Source organism: Lactuca virosa, chromosome 8 (assembly GCF_052849685.1).
Source record: "Lactuca virosa cultivar CGN04683 chromosome 8, Lactuca_virosa_CGN04683_v6, whole genome shotgun sequence".
In the NCBI taxonomy this organism is placed as follows: domain Eukaryota; kingdom Viridiplantae; phylum Streptophyta; class Magnoliopsida; order Asterales; family Asteraceae; genus Lactuca; species Lactuca virosa.
The window spans coordinates 3,703,275-3,719,610 of NC_136433.1; the positions used below are offsets into that span (position 1 = coordinate 3,703,275).

General features: G+C 36.4%; 2 protein-coding genes across 5 annotated transcripts; one reads left to right on the plus strand and one right to left on the minus strand.

Moving 5' to 3' along the window:
• Positions 1-960: 960 nt before the first annotated feature.
• On the plus strand, positions 961-4,809 carry LOC145132256 (phospholipase A(1) LCAT3-like). 2 transcript variants are annotated; one of them, XR_013717961.1, is made up of 11 exons: positions 961-1,237; positions 1,958-2,049; positions 2,197-2,324; positions 2,408-2,543; positions 2,642-2,794; positions 2,917-3,096; positions 3,164-3,321; positions 3,554-3,608; positions 3,790-3,843; positions 3,973-4,231; positions 4,600-4,809. XR_013717961.1 is itself a non-coding variant. In XM_079066971.1 (10 exons), exons 1-10 carry the CDS (start codon positions 1,018-1,020, stop codon positions 4,135-4,137), a joined length of 1,341 nt encoding a protein of 446 aa, XP_078923097.1. In that variant the 5' UTR covers positions 961-1,017; the 3' UTR covers positions 4,138-4,325. The 2 variants fall into 2 exon arrangements, 1 of the variants encoding a protein (XP_078923097.1); XM_079066971.1 differs by lacking the exon at positions 4,600-4,809 and having other exon boundaries at positions 3,973-4,325.
• On the minus strand, positions 2,654-13,447 carry LOC145132257 (protein METHYLENE BLUE SENSITIVITY 1-like). Of its 3 annotated transcripts, none has more exons than XM_079066974.1 (3): positions 12,973-13,447; positions 11,704-11,756; positions 2,654-2,980 (listed from the first exon to the last, which is right to left on the minus strand). In XM_079066974.1, the coding sequence occupies exons 1-2, from the start codon at positions 13,287-13,289 to the stop codon at positions 11,732-11,734; spliced, it is 342 nt and encodes a 113-aa protein (XP_078923100.1). In that variant the 5' UTR covers positions 13,290-13,447; the 3' UTR covers positions 2,654-2,980; positions 11,704-11,731. The 3 variants fall into 3 exon arrangements, with proteins under 3 accessions (XP_078923100.1, XP_078923099.1, XP_078923098.1); XM_079066973.1 differs by having other exon boundaries at positions 11,699-11,756; XM_079066972.1 differs by lacking the exon at positions 2,654-2,980 and having other exon boundaries at positions 11,578-11,756.
• Positions 13,448-16,336: the final 2,889 nt, after the last annotated feature.

A 16,336-nucleotide genomic window follows, 5' to 3' on the forward strand; every position in this document is an offset into this window, starting at 1 on the left:
TCTTCTTCTGAATACACAAGTTCTTCATCGTCTGGTTCTTCTTTCTGAATCCACTCAAATATAGGTTCATTATCATGGTCAATATACACATCCACATGTCTGTTAGCATTTGCAACCTCAAGAAACTCAGAGTAGTCACATTCATTTTGTAGTGTTTGGAGCCCCTCACTCAATCTCACTTCACGTATACAGTAATACACATGCTTGCACTGAAAATCGATAAGCTTCTCAACATATTTGATGAAATCAGAGAAAACAAACTCGTTTGCATCTTCATTCAGTCATAGTACTTCTGGAGCAAAATACACTAATGGATTAGGCATAAAAGTACCATTATAGTGTAAATCGACTTTTAGAAAAGCTTGATTTTCCTCCATTGAATCAGAATGGTGTTTTGAGAGCAGAGAAGGGTGAGTAAATGAGGCACTGAGCAAGAACGGATTGTGAGAATAAAGACACTAGAACCCTAACTGATCTTCGTTTGTAAATGAGGTTTTTTCATAAATGAGGGTGAAAGAGGGTAATTGTCACGTAATTGCCACGTAACTAAATTCATTTTTCTTAAACTCCCGTAAAACACAAAATGACCAGCTTAACCGGCATCAACCGGTAATAAGGACTTAATCTATACACAACAACAAGTTCAAGGGTAAAATGTGGACAAAAAAAAGTCAGGAACTAAATGTGTACAAAACCAATATATTACCTTTTAAGTCATTATCCCTAAAATAAAATAAAAAAAAAGGGAGAGACGTAAATTGAAGAATCCAAAGAATATGGCAACCGAATATTATTTCGAGATCAAATCATGAAGTCAGCGCAAATCCTCTTCCGGCTACAATTTTCTACTTCCTTTCGTGTATATATATATATATATATATATATATATATATATATATATATATATATATATATATATATATATATATATATATATATATATATATACTACTTCTCTAGGATTTATACTCACATAACGTGCTACATTCCCCAAAGGAGCAGCGGAGGAATTAAGAAATGGTAGGTGGAAACTGGTGGTGCTTCGGTGATCGGAGGAGCTCCGGTGAGGATGTGTCTGATCTTGACCCGATACTTCTGGTGAGTGGTGTTGGTGGGAGTATTCTGAATTCGAAGCCAAAGGGCTGGTTCGGGCTTACGACCCGTGTTTGGGTCCGTATTCTTCTTGCTGATATGGAGTTCCGAAAGAGAGTCTGGTCCCTCTACAATCCCGATACTGGTTCATTCTCTTTCTCGCTAAAATCTTTTTTGTTTATTTTATGGTCTTTAATTGTTAAACATTTCATAAATGCTGCTAATATTCTAATTGGGTTTGAAACCAAAAAATTATAAGCTTCTAATTACACGTCAATTTTCTGTATTTTTATGAATCAATCTGATTTTTTCCTGTTAATGAAATGGAATCGAATTTATTTGTTATGGAAAATGGTTAGATAGCAGGCAAGTGAATTATTAATTATCTCATTAGCAATAGTTGGTTTGGTTGTATTGATCAAATCAATTTAGCTGCTTGGTTGTTGCTTTTTGATAGACGTTATAAGCACTTAATTTGGACAACTGGGGACGTAATTTTTTTTTGTCTTAATCTGGATAGAATGACTTAATGGATTAAGTCAAAAGTAACCTGGCTTAACGTATTAAGATACTGACCAATTTACCTATTTTCCCTTCTTTTTTGCTCCCAACTCCTCTCATCAAGATTGATGAATATTGTTATAATTAATAAATACTGTGAAATTTGCCTTTAGGAATCTTAGGATGAAATAATCATTTAGTATCATTGGTTTAGAAGAAAAAAACATACTTCCTGTATGCAACACTTTCTCCCGCCAGGCTTCTTTTCCTGTTCATTCATTTTACTCATTCAGAACTTAATAAAATAAATAAATAAAACATCCCTTTAGTTATGATAGAAGTTGATGTGTTTTTGGATTTTCAGGGTACACAGAAGAACTGGATGATAGTTCTGATATTGTGGTTCCACAAGATGATTATGGGCTTTATGCTATCGATATTTTAGATCCCTCATTTGTAAGTTCAGTAGCATCATCTATTCTGTTTTCGCCATATTGGAGATTTTAAAAAAAAAAAAAAAAACTGTTTTATTTATTATTTATTCTTTCATCTATCAAAGGCAGACAAGAATTTATATATTATTTGTATATTCCGAGTTTTCAGTGGATAAAATTGTTACAAGTGACGGATGTATACCATTTTCATGACATGATCGACATGCTTATTAAGTGTGGATACAAGAAAGGAACAACATTGTTTGGATATGGATATGACTTCCGCCAAAGCAATAGGTAGAGATAACTTTAGTGTTTGGTAATTAAGGGGTTTGTTTGGACATGTGTTTAAAAAAAATATTGTCATGTATTATTGGCAGAATTGAGCAGGCCATGGATGGTCTCAAGGAAAAGCTGGAGGCTGCATATAAGGCTTCAGGGGGTAGAAAAGTCAACCTTATATCACACTCCATGGGTGGGTTGCTAGTATCATGTTTCATATCCCTCCATTCCGATGTATGAACACACACCCAATGAACTTTTTATTTATTTTTTTCATTGTGCGTATATGTGATGAATTAATATAAACTTTGTATATATAATATATAATATAGGCATTTTCCAAGTATGTGAAAAAATGGATAACCATTGCAACCCCTTTCCAAGGTGCACCCGGATATGTCAATGATTCTCTGTTAACCGGATTACAGTTTGTGGAGGGACTTGAAAGCTACTTCTTTGTGTCAAGGTGGTCAATGCATCAACTGGTATTCTTTTTTTTTTTTTTTTTGTCATTCATCTCCTGTTTTAAAATAATCGTGACTTGAAACAAAAGATTCATTAGCTATAAAAATGAAGGCGATTCAGTTCTCTCCTTTTGTGTTTTCAGTTGGTGGAATGCCCATCAATATATGAGATGCTCCCAAATCCCGAGTTCCAATGGAAAAAGCAACCTGAAATTTTCGTATGGAGAAACCGTTCAGAAAACGGACAAGATTCAGCCAAACTGGAAACTTATGACACATCTGGTTGTGTGGGGCTGTTTGAAGAAGCATTGAAGGGCAATGAGGTAATTTACATATGTCCCAAAAACGAGTCAACAACATAATCTGAGTGATTTTGTGTAAGCTTGACAGATAGAGTACAACAAGAAGACAATACCTTTGCCATTCAATTCTTCCATCTACAAATGGGCAGCTACTACACGCAAGATGCTAAACAGTGTGCAGCTTCCCCAAGGGATTGATTTTTATAACATTTATGGAACATCATTGGATACCCCTTTTGATGTTTGGTATGTGTTGCTACTATGTTTCACTTTTACATGTTTATGCAACCGACACAAGTTATGTACCAAAATTATAACCAATTAAAGAATTTACAGATAAGTTGTTAAATATTTTGGTCTAGGAATGAAACTTGAAAAACTACTCTGTTGCATAAATGGGGAGAATGAAATGCTTCTGTGTTATGTTGTGTTTTGTGATTAAAAACTTGCTTGTGCTCAAACGAATACTATTTTGCAGTTATGGGTCTGAAACTGATCCAGTCATTGACCCATCTGAGATATGCCATACATTAGTAAGTCATTCAAATCCTCCTATTCCTATTAATAATTAGGATATATCTGACATATATCCTAATTATCCCCACATGCTTGCACTAGCAATAAATAAGAATGTGGGAACGAGGTCTTAGACTCGAGCCTGGGGCAAATTTGATCTTAACTTTTGTTTATTGCTCATTTTTTTCTTTTTCGCAGCCTGAATACTCATGTGTGGATGGAGACGCAACAGTTCCCGCTGAGTCAGCAAGGGTACTCACTATTCCTACCTTATTTCATATGTAATATGTGTGTATGTACTATGTACATGATGTTTAACAAATTCAACCAAAAGTTTGTGTCATATCCTGGAACTGAAAACACCATCATCTACATGTACAGGCAGATGGATTCCCAGCAATAGAAAGGGTGGGAATACCCGGTGCTCATCGGGCACTATTAAGAGATGAAACCGTATTTGAATACATACGCAAGTGGTTAGGACTCGAAGAACAAAGCAGTACACGTGTTAGGACCTCCAAAGTTATTGATGTTGGTTTGGCTTGAAGCTTGTTTAGCTGTGTAGTGGCATTTGGTTCATGAATCATGATGATAGTTGTTGTTTTGTATCTTAGCAATTCATGTTCTTGATGAATAAGAGGTCAGTTCATTGTTCTTTTAGCTGAAACATCATACTTTGATGGGATTTTTTTCACTTTGTACAAATACAATAATAAACCATAGTATGTATTGTATATTGATTGTATAGAATGAGGTACAAGGGATCTCTATAGATAAAAGTTACATATAGGTACCCTCTACACGAAGATTATTATAAACATGGCTAACCCTTTCTAATACGCCCCCACAAGCTAAGGGCGGTCAACGACGTGTAGCTTGGACCATAGGATGAAAAATCTAGGAGTTGGCAATGGTTTTGTGAACATGTCTGATCGTTTGTGGATGTAAATTGTACATGAAAACTCCCCTCAACAACTTTTCTGTAATAAAGTGGAAATCAATTTCCAGGTACTTTATGTGAGCATGGAAGATAGGATTGGTAGACAGATAAGTTGCACTCAAATTGTCATGCTATAGAATGGGAGCTGAAGGTGTATGGCCATAGAGTTCATAAAGAGGAGCTTGGAGCGAGGTAAATTTGCATGCTGTGTTGGTAAAGGTTTTGTACTGGACTCACCGGAGGATCGAGAAACTTTTTGTAACTGGGTAGACAAAGAGATGAGGTTAAAACCTATATATATATATATATATATATATATATATATATATATATATATATATATAATCACCTAACCTTAGGTAATAAACCTCATGAAACTACGTCATTTAATTAAGTAAAAGCAGTCATTTGTCTATTAACCGGCTAAAAAAAGTTAAGCGAAGTAGATGAACAGGTCACTAAACACTTTGTTCTCTTAAAAGACTCAAAAATAACTTTAGGGATTGAATGTGCAAAATCGAAATACATAGTAAAGTAGTTGCTGTCATTTTTCCAATTGTATTTGACCATTTTCTTCTTGGTTTTAGCAAATATCTTTTTGAGTAAATTACACGAATGGTCCCTATGGTTTTGGATAATTTGTGCGCTTGACTCTAACTTATTTTTTTAACTCGAAAGATCTCTACTATTTGTTTTTGTTACACGTTTGGCCCCTACTTTTTGTTTTTGTTACGCGCTTGGTCCTTGTCTTACCTAAAAAGACTATTATTTAAATAGGGAAAATGGTGGGATAGGTAAGGTAAGGTGAGGGGGATGAAGTTGGGGTGTGTTTAGTTAAATAAATTAAAAAAATCAATGGCAAAATAGTCTTTTTAGGTAAGACAGTGACCAAACGCGTAACAAAAACAAACAGTAACGACCTTCCGAGTTAAAAAAGTAAGTTAGGGACCAAACATACAAATTACCCTAAACCATAAGGACCATTCGTGTAATTTACTCTATCTTTTTTTAATATATCTTTACGATCAACCAGACAAATAACTGTAACGCCAATAGATTCGGGCTAGTCAATTTAGAGACAATGAGCGTCAAAAATGACTTTTTGATTAGAATATTATTTAGAATAAATAATCTTAACCAAGTTATAGTATATGTCACAAGGGTTCCATACATATAAAGAACGCTGAAATCCGAGTTATAACGAAGAAGTTATGACTCGTCGAAGTTTTACAGCAAAACCGGCACGACACCGGACATCGTAAAAAGTGAGTTTGGGTTTAAATACTTTTTAGCCTTAGCGATCTAAATGAAAGTTGTATTATACGTTAAACCGAGAACGTGCATAAAAAGAACGTCAAAATCTGACTTCGTATGAGGAAGTTATGATTTTTCTAAGATTTAGCAAAGCAGTGCACAGCCCGACATTCGAATTTTAGATCGATCGATTTTTAGCAGACACAATCTAAACAAGAATTAAAGATCTCTTTAATAGGAGTTCAACGATATAAAGACAGACGAAAACGGATGTCGGGTGACGATGTTATGAATTTTTAACGGACTTTACATGTCTAAGCCTGTTAAATATAATTTTAAAAATAAAATCAAAATTAGCCGACGGAGTGTAAATGAAAGTTATAGAGTATGTCTCCACCTACGCGTGGATATAAAGAACGTCAAAAACGGAGCTCGTATGCGAAAGTTACGGATTTTATGAGATAATTATTTTTTGGAGTAATTTGTGAGTGACACGTGGCACAATCCTGACCATTGCTTCCTCCCCACGCCTTGCCCACCAGATGGTGCCACTTGGCACTCAACTCGACTAGTTGGAGGCTCCGAACTCGTCGAGTTGGGCCATTTCCCAGCCTATAAATAGAGGCGCAAATCTTCTATTTCCTTCCACCTCTCCCGTTCTTTCTCTCTCAAACATCTCTCTAAGCCCCTCCCGAGCCTTAGTACTTCCCAAGTGCTAAGAGGCAAATCCCGGAACGCCAGAAGGCTTCGAGAAGAAGAGCTTTCGGCTCGGAAGTTCTGCCCCCGCAGAGCCCGATTCCTAGCCAAACCTCCTAGTAAGTGAGTTATACTTACCCTAGAGTATAGCCTTGTCACGGACGCAAGTTCGGCATTACTCCTTGCCCGTGCGGCGTACCGAGGTTCCCCATAAAACCCCGATACCAGCCTTCCCATCTTACACATGCCAACTGGTTTCGCCCTGTCATGGGCTCATCAGGGAAGCGACACTAGCCCCGACCAGTTGTATCTCTAGAACGCTACGGCCCCCTTCATTGTTACACACTTCAGCGACTCGGCCAGACAGCAACGACTAGCATAACAACGTCCCATGGGCTAAGACGCCCCCTTTTGAACCCAATGGCAAGCTATTCCAGTGGCATGGTCTTTGTCTTCTTGGTCAACACGGTCACGGGATATCAGTCCGTGACACTCTCCCACTGCAAAATTGCCGCACGTCCCCATGCGATGGAAGAAGAACTTTTGTCCTTTCAAAATGGTCTTTCTTCTGATGCTAAGTATGATCGCGTACTGCTACACTGGATCCCAACCTTTGTACTTCGAAGTCGGAATCCCCGACATGTGCCCACCCCCATTACTTCCTTCAAGGAGGTAGTGCATTCATCGGTGTATTGCTCTTGACTTCGCAGCAACCCACCAGCAAGTCCATACTTCTACAGACCCCACGATTATGCACGATCATACTGGCATGTCCCTTCATCGTTAGGCTCTGATACCACTTGTCACGGACGCAAGTTCGGCATTACTCCTTGCCCGTGCGGCGTACCGAGGTTCCCCATAAAACCCCGATACCAGCCCTCCCATCTTACACATGCCAACTGGTTTCGCCCTGCCATGGGATCATCAGGGAAGCGGCACTAGCCCCCGACCAGTTGTATCTCTAGAACGCTACGGCCCCCTTCATTGTCACACACTTCAACGACTCGGCCAGACAGCAACGACTAGCATAACAACGTCCCATGGGCTAGGACGCCCCCTTTTAAACCCAATGGCAAGTTATTCCAGTGGCATGGTCTTTGTATTCTTTGTCAAAACGGTCACGGGATATCAGCCCGTGACACAATGGCAAGCTATTCCAGTGGCATGGTCTTTGTCTTCTTGGTCAACACGGTCACGGCATATCAGCCCGTGACATTATGTTTAAGTTCAATATCGTTATTATGAACTTATAAACCATAAATATATTATAAAATATAATATACAAAGTGTTATTATAATATCTTTTAACTACTCGCGGTACGGAGAATCTGGTTTGAAGGGTCGCATAGGGTTGTTGGATTTCAAAAGTGCTATAATGTCAAAATGGTCCTGCCCTCCGGTGTTTCATGTCTGGCCCTGTCTGTACATAGTGGTTGAAAAGTATTGTTTAACACTTATAAAACAATGTCGCTCGTAAATAGTCGCTATAAATATTAGACAAAAATCTAGCGGTAATGATACTAGGTTTCTCCGAAGGAAAATAGAATTGTTAGAAGCGAAGCGCTGCCCGAGTTTGGAATCATCACTTTAACAAGTGAGTGCATAGTTACTTTCATCTTACACATATATATGTAATATAAATTACGTACTATGTGTGTATATTATCTGTGTTCTTGACATCTATGCTGGATGAACAAAATATACATGTTTTATTTGATTTAAACTGTATATGTATTTTATACCTATAAAAATATTGGGTAAAGATGGGTAGATGAATGATGAGAGATGAAAGATGATATAGATGAACAATGGCAGCTATGGACTTAGTGTCTGATAGATAAACCCTGACAGCTATAGACTTAGTGCCAAATAGATAAACCCCGACAGCTATGGACTTAGTGTCTTACAAATGAACATTGGCAGCAATGGACTTAGTGTCTTACAAATGAACGTTGGCAGCTATGGATTTAGTGCCCTATAAATAGATATTGGCAGCTATGGACTTAGTGTCTAACAAATAACATCGGCAACTATGGACTTAGTACCTGTTAAATAAACCTTGGCAGCGATGGACTTCATGTCTATTCCTTAGGACAATCCTTAGGAATAAATGAGTGAATGATAAATGATTCTTAGGGTAGATCCTTAAGAAATACAAAAGATAATGGGGATGACTAATTTGGTTAATTGTTTGCTGATGGAACATAATAACTTTATTATTGTTGGTTGAAAACCCTATGTACTCACCAGGTTTCCCAACCTGACCCATTCAGTTTATTTGTATCACAAGTGTCGATACGAAACTACATTACACTGAGAGATTAAAGAAGATGTAGATCACTAGTGTAAATGAATGTAAGATTTGTTTATGCTTATGTTTCTGTATCGACGATGACACCCCAAAGTTTTAATATAAACAAAATACATTTCTTCTGAAATGTTTTGATTATATATTTATCATGTTTTTCTGGAAACAATTCCGCAATATTATTCTTTAAAAATAAATACTTTGATTCTCAAATAAACATAAATAAAATTTTTAAAATGACAGTGAATTTAGGATGTCACGGTAACTCACCGATGATGATGATCTTACATAGACTTAACAAAATGATAACTTAACTCTTGATTAAAATTTGTATTTTGACGATTTATGATGTATAATGTATTTTATTAGCCGATTTTTTTATATATTTAACTGGATACTAAAAGAGCATTTAATTCACATAATCTTTAGAAAGGAAATGGAATCCAAAGAAATTTGAATATATAAATATATAATACGTTTGGTTGACATGTAATCAAATGAAATAATTGGTTTCTATTTAGTTAGCAAATTTATTAAAGCAACTAGGTGCAAAATCCATGTATTACATTGGTTCATTTAATAGAAAATTTAAATATGAAATTATAAACATTTAAAAGTTTGAATTTATAAGAAAATTAGAAAAATATTGAATTATTAAAATTAAAATTAATGTGTTTTTTTTAATTTAAATAAATAATTTAGATAAATAAACAAAGGAAAATAATAAGGTTTTAATTTACAAATTTTAAAATTAAAAGGAAAGTCAATTAATGAAATTGATATTTATTTATTATTATATTTATTATAATTATTACATTTAAGTATTATATGAAATTTGATAAAATGAAAAAAATCACAAAATGTCATGTGGAAAAAATTTAACTGAAAATAACCACAAAATGATATGTGGCCAAATCAATGAGAGTGTGACATGTGTTAAAAAGATTTTCATTTATTAAAATAGTTGTATTTTATTAGCCAATTTTTTGATACATTTAATTGGATACTAAATAAGCATTTAGGTCGCATTGTCTCTAGAAAGGAAATGGAATCCAAAGAAATTTGAATATATAAATAGACAAAACTGCAAATTTGGTCCCTGTGGTATTCAAAAAACATTGGATAGGGTCCAAAAAGTTTCCAACTTACATGAAAAATCCAAAATCAAAGTTTTTCTGGGTTTTTGGTCCCTGATACACTTGAAAAGTCGATTTTGCGCTTTTCATTTCTTTTTTATATTTTCTTTATTTATTTTGGTATTTAAATAATTAAGAATAAAAAATAAAAAATAAAATCTCACCCAAACTCTCTCTCTCTCTCTCTCTCTCTCTCTCTCTCTCTCTCTCTCTCTCTCTCTCTCTCTCTCTCAAGAAAGTCAAAAAAACCCGTTACTGTATTTTCCTAACCCTCTCGGCCTTTTCTCTCATTGTCCATCGGCTACATCCCACATGCCTCCGTCTTCTTGACTTCTTCCTTACATGATCTGCCTGAACTCTTTCTTTCTTTCTTCTTTCTCACCCTCTCCATCACCTACTCTTCACTCGCCCCTTTTCTCTCTCCATCGCTTGAGAAGTTCACTGTCTAGTCTCTTAATGATGTACTTTCCAATGAGTTTCTGGAGCGAATCCATGGGTACTACTGAATTTGAGAAGTTCACAGCCTCGCCCCTTACCCACGATGCAACTGTAGACGTCCAATGGTTCGATTTCTGGGTGGAGAGCTTTGATTTATTGATTCGATGTTGAAGGTCAAGGGTTGGATGTGGTGATTTAAGTTCATTGGGTTTGATTTCATGGAATTTATGGGTCTTGGTCTTGATTTAGTTGCAGTTTTGTAATGGTTTTTGAACATGGATGAAGGTCTTGATTTAGTTGAGTTACAGAGTAAAATCGGAGGTCCAAGAACACGCAAATCCAAAATCGGAGGTCCAAAAAAAGGGAATTTTAGAAGAAATCAAGAAATCTGTGTGTATATATGTTCTTGTGAGTTTCAGAATTAGACTCCAAGAAATTTGTTGTTGCTGTGTTTGTTATGTTTTTCCCCCTTCTTCTTCCATCTCGATTGTTGTTGCCAGACGCAAAGGGAATGAGACAGCGGAGCTGCTATCGCTTGCCACCCGTCACCGACCTCCACCTCGTTGCTGCCACTGCTGTGAACCATCGCCACCTCCGAATGCTGCTTCCGTCGACCCTCTCTGTCCAGCCACCACTCTAATTTGAAGGTGATTGCCTTCCCCCTCTTATTTGCTTCGTCCGATCGAGACAAGAGACTCACTGTGATGAGATTGTTTCCAATCGATGTGGGTGCTTTGCGTTAGAATGTGTGTCTTTGTGTTTGGGTTTCAATTTCTTTCTATTGCTTGATTTTGGATTTTGTTCATCAATTTGGGGATATCAGAGATGAATTCCATGAGATTTTTGAGAAGACGAAGAGAGAGAGAGAGAGAGGGGGGGGGGGGGGTGGGGATACTTTTTTTTTCTTTTTTCTTTATTTTTTAATTAAAACAGCATTAGAATAATTATAAAAAATACAAAAAAGAAAATAAAAAGGCATAATCGTCTTTTTAAGTTTTTTTTGGACCAAAAACCCAAAAAAAACCTTGATTTTGGACCTTCCATGCAAGCTGGAAACATTTTGGACCCCATCCAAAGGTTTTTGAAAACCACAAGGACCAAATTTGAAGTTTATATAATACGTTTGGTTGACATGTAATCAAATGAAATAAGTTGTTGGTTTCTATTTAGTTAGCAAATTTATTAAAGCAATTAGAATATGTAAGACATAAAAATGAATAAACTACCTTTTATTGATTTTTTTTATTCTTTTTATATTATAAAATGACTAAAAATTAAAATAACACACAAAGCATATTATAACACACAAACAAAAAGCTGATTAAAAAATCATACCCCACCATTTCTTGTTGATATCTTTGCCCCCCTTCACTTCTCAGGCATCTTTTCATTCCTATATAAAACCATCAAGAATTTAGAACACAAAACCATTTCCATTTCCATCATCGCCCTTACAACTCCAAATCATATTCTCATCCTACCAAATAGTCAAACCAATATGCTAATCAAGAAACTAACTTAATCAAGTATTTTGGTTAATAACCAGTAAACAATGTATGTACTATGTGCTAGTTTTAAAGCACACAAGTATAGGAATCCAGTCCTAAATCATATACTGGTTTTCAAAAATAAAAGTATTCACTTATTTACATTTAAAAAAAAAAAAGGTTACATTCACACTAAAATCGCTTGGGAAGATTATCAGAAGGCATCTAATCCTTTTTGACAGATCAATAATTATCTACAGAAACTATGATCTGTTTCCTAGACCATTTTAACAAGAACCATGCACTTTTAGATGCATAAACACCAAGAATTCCCCAAAATTTGCAATATTCTAGTAATCATAATAACATTTGTTCAAAATACTATATTGAAATGGAAACTTGAGCAAACACCAATAAATATTTGCCTCTATTAAATGTCAAAATGCAACTTCATACAGAATTAGCATAAGGTAGAGTTTCCAGAACATACACATACATATGGACTATGCAGACATTAAACAGCAACAGCAAGCAATAAGTGCCTAGATTAGACTCTCATATCCAACTTCATACCAAAAGATATACACGCACAGATAATCCTAGCAAATGGCAAAGATTCTAAGAGAAATGTGCAGAAACAAGTTTGCATGACATAAAGTGTATATTTCTGTTCTTCCAAGAACAAAACACTAAGATCTGGTTAGAGTTATAACTAAATGTTCAAAAGCAGCAAAAGATGCACATGGATTTATACGCTAAACAAGACACAACATCTATATCACATATGCTTGAAGAGGATACTAACATGCTAGTAGTAGGTATACAAAACAAACTCAAAATAATCATGTGAATTAGCAATCAGAGAGATCGAAACTAAAGATGGAGAAAAGTCTTGGCATGATCAAAATCTATAGAGAAAACCAATAAAAGCAAGATCAGACGGCTATAAAGCAAGCATAAGACATGACTCATAACATAGCATTTTAACCATACACCCACAAACATCATCATGCATTTGACAAGGGACTAGAACTACAATCTAAATCAAACAGCCAGGAAACATTATCGAAAGTGGTCAATTTATCATAATAAACCCATAATAGCAATAATCGAGAAATTCACTTCTTGAGGCTGCCACGAACACCAGGGCGAGGTTTCGATGTATCAGCAACAGGTGCAAGGATGGCATGGAGGTTGCTGATTTTAGATTCATCAAAGGGAATCTTAGGGTGCTTAGCATCATGATGAACCTGCATCGTTTTAACATCCGGTGCGGTAATCTTGCAATGAGGGCACTCATACTTAGCATGACCGCCTTTCACCTGGCCGGTGCGATCAGCAACTCCGGCCTTTCCACCGCCTCTGTTGGTCGTCGCTGCGTCCACCTTCGCAGCGATTTCCTTCGCTGTGTGCTTCTTTGGCTTTGCTTTTCCCGTCATCGTTATCTAATTCTACAAATGTTAGGGTTTCGATCGACGATTAGGATGAAGAAAAAAAGGAATAAATGGAGAATCCTTAAAAACAAACACGTGAAGAACCCTAATTTGAAGGGATGGCGACAATTGATGCTTTGGACCTTGGTCTAAATTCCACATACATTTTGTCATTTATATCCACTGTTTTAAAATATGGGTCGATCTCGTTGGTTGAACGGATTGGACCATGATCCATAAAGAGTTCTGTTAAATTTTATTTTATTTTTGGGTAAATTACACGAATGGTCCCTGTGGTTTGGGGTAATCTGCGTAGTTGGTCCCTAAGAAAAAATTTTAACTCGGACGGTCCCTATTGTTTGGTTTTGTTGCGTATTTGGTCCCTACCACTCTTAAAAAGACTGTTTTGCCCTTACTGTTATTTTTTATATTTAAAATTCATTTTAATAATTATTTCTTATTTTCACTATTTATATTATTATTATTATTATTATTGAAAAACATAATTACATTACCTCCTCCTCTAATCCAACCCACCCCTTCACTCCTCCCGCCGTTCACCATCTTCTTCCGGTAATCCTCCACCCAACCACCATCAACCTTTCTTTCTTCTTCAGCAAGGCTGTCGTAAAACCTCCACCAGAAAAAAAAACGTCGAAGGAACCAGGAATAAAAACTGACAAATCTGAAGCAATGTGGAAATCAAACCGGAAGAAAATCGTCGGAGAAATCAGATCAGGAAAAGCTTACAGAAACCAGATCGCCGGAGAAGGGGGAGGAAGCCGGAGAAAATAGAGAGTCTGATGGGTTGTCCTTAAACCCACCCCGTCGCTCACCCCACCCATTTATCCCTTACTTTCGACACCTTATATCAAAAACCCTAACATCCTTCTCTTCTCACTGAAACTGGTGATTCATAGGGTGAAGGGACCGTTGAAACTCCCGATTGAAATCGCCGGTGTCTAAAGTGAACTAGAGCCACCCCAACCATTGGCATTTGTATTAGAAACCATGTGAATCGGAGCTTACTTTGATTTTTACACCTTGTTTGAAAATCGTTTCAACAACCTCATGAATCGGATTCTGATTTTGATTTTCATCTTGATCGTTTGATTTTGTTTTGATTATCACCAAATCCAGTTTTGATTAACATCGATTTTGGTTTCAATTTCCTTCGAGTTTGATTTTCATTACTAACAGGTTTGATTTTATTTTGATTGTCACCTGATCTTTTAGCATAGGGGGAAGAAGACGAGTTGGTTGTATTGGTCCTGCCTTTTTTTTCAGGTGGCAGAGGACTGTGGAGGCTACCGGAGGGGTTGTGGAGGTTGTCGGAAGCTTGGTCTAGGACTTCTACGTTTTCATTGATTTGAGAGAGAGAGAGAGAAAGAGAGAGAGAGGGAGAGAGAGAGAGAGAGAGAGAGAGAGAGCAATGGGATAGGAATGAACCAGTGAAGTTGTGGTGGGTGGGTATTTTTGTTTTTAGAATTATAAATTATAAATAAAAATTAATAAATAAACAAATTAAAAAAGAAATTAATAAGGGTAAAAAAGTCATTTTAGGTCAAATAGGGACTAACGACGCAACAAAACCAAACAATAGGGACTGTCCGAGTTAAAAATTCTTCTTAAGGATCAACTACGCAGATTACCCCAAACCACAGGGACCATTCGTGTAATTTACCCTTTATTTTTTAACCGTAAATCTACCCTACTCATTAACCAATCCTTAAATTCATTTCTTAAATATATTTATGTCGACAACATGACTTAAATCATCAACCTCAATAAGGGAGGCAACACCAGATACCGATTGGACCATGATCCGATATAGAGATCTGTTAAATTTTTTTTAACGGTAAATCTAACCTACTCATAAACAACTCCTTAAATTCATTTCTTAAATATATTTATGTCCACGACATGACTTAAATCGTCAACCTCAATAAGGGAGGCAACACCGGATACCGTTAGGCTATAAGTCCATTAGTAAGGATTAATTTAGAATAAGATTTTGTTAATTATAGCTTTTTGGGCAAATGAAATAAAAGTCTTTAAGTGTTGGGTAATATCACTGTAGCCCAACCATGTTACATGTTATGATTTAAAAGGTCTTTTTTTTATTTTGCATTTTAGGGGAACAACTTATTAATTTACCTATTCTTAAAGTCATTATGTTCAAACCGAAGGGGTGAGCCGATAAACCCTGTCCTAGTCACTAGGTTTTAAGCTCGCCTCATTTAAAAATATGTCAACTAAGATTCTACGTCACCTTATCGTTAAATGAGTTTGCCCTACAAATCTTTTGATAAAGAACAATCTATAACATTCCGTTAAAAATAATAAATAGATAAAATTAATAATTAAATAATAGTCCTAAATCCGTAATAATTTATCAGTGTTAGCCATGAGAAGTTAAATGATATAATTTTTGGAGTTTTGGGGTTCTATATTAAAATAATTGGACTTGAATTGTGATGAATTTTGGATGTTGGGGGCTGTTTGGTAATTTGTGGGCTTAGTTTGAAAAAGATCTTGTGGAGAGGGACCAAACTTGAAAAAAATGTAATACGTTTGAATGAGACATTGGATAAACCCGGTGCCCCCTTCCCCTGTGTTTTCCTAATGCAAACACTAAACCAAGTTTCATTTGACCAGTCGCCGCCATTATGGAGTCTTCTCGGTCGCCGTTGCCTTGTCGAGACCGACCGTCACCCTACCACCTGTGGGTCGTGAGCGACTGGAAGGCACTCGGTAAGGCTAACCGCGTCTCACTTTTTCTTTCCTCCCTATATGTTCGGTGTCAGGTATGTCATTGTTGCCACCGATGGCCTTTGGCCGCTGTTTTTGTCTTTTCCGACGTCGTCAGCTGCCTAGTAGGTGGCTGAGTGTATGAGTGTTCGAGTATATATATTGTTTTTGGTATTTGTGTTGTTGTATGAGCAATATTGGGCCGGAAAAACCAAGGAAAACTCACCGTCACCACCTCGGTTGCCACCGTTTTGTCACTATTAGCCACCATCTCCGGTGGTTGTGTGTTTATGTGCGTGATT

Excerpts from the sequence above, each read along its gene's own strand:
- LOC145132256 (XM_079066971.1), top strand. The coding sequence starts at position 1,018 with ATGGTAGGTGGAAACTGGTGGTGCTTCGGTGATCGGAGGAGCTCCGGT. Across the intron at positions 1,238-1,957 it reads CCTCTACAATCCCGATACTG|GGTACACAGAAGAACTGGAT; the intron begins GTTCATTCTCTT and ends TTGGATTTTCAG. Across the intron at positions 3,097-3,163 it reads AAGCATTGAAGGGCAATGAG|ATAGAGTACAACAAGAAGAC; the intron begins GTAATTTACATA and ends TAAGCTTGACAG.
- LOC145132257 (XM_079066974.1), bottom strand. The coding sequence starts at position 13,289 with ATGACGGGAAAAGCAAAGCCAAAGAAGCACACAGCGAAGGAAATCGCT. Across the intron at positions 11,757-12,972 it reads GTTCGTGGCAGCCTCAAGAA|GAATGAAAAGATGCCTGAGA; the intron begins GTGAATTTCTCG and ends GGTTTTATATAG.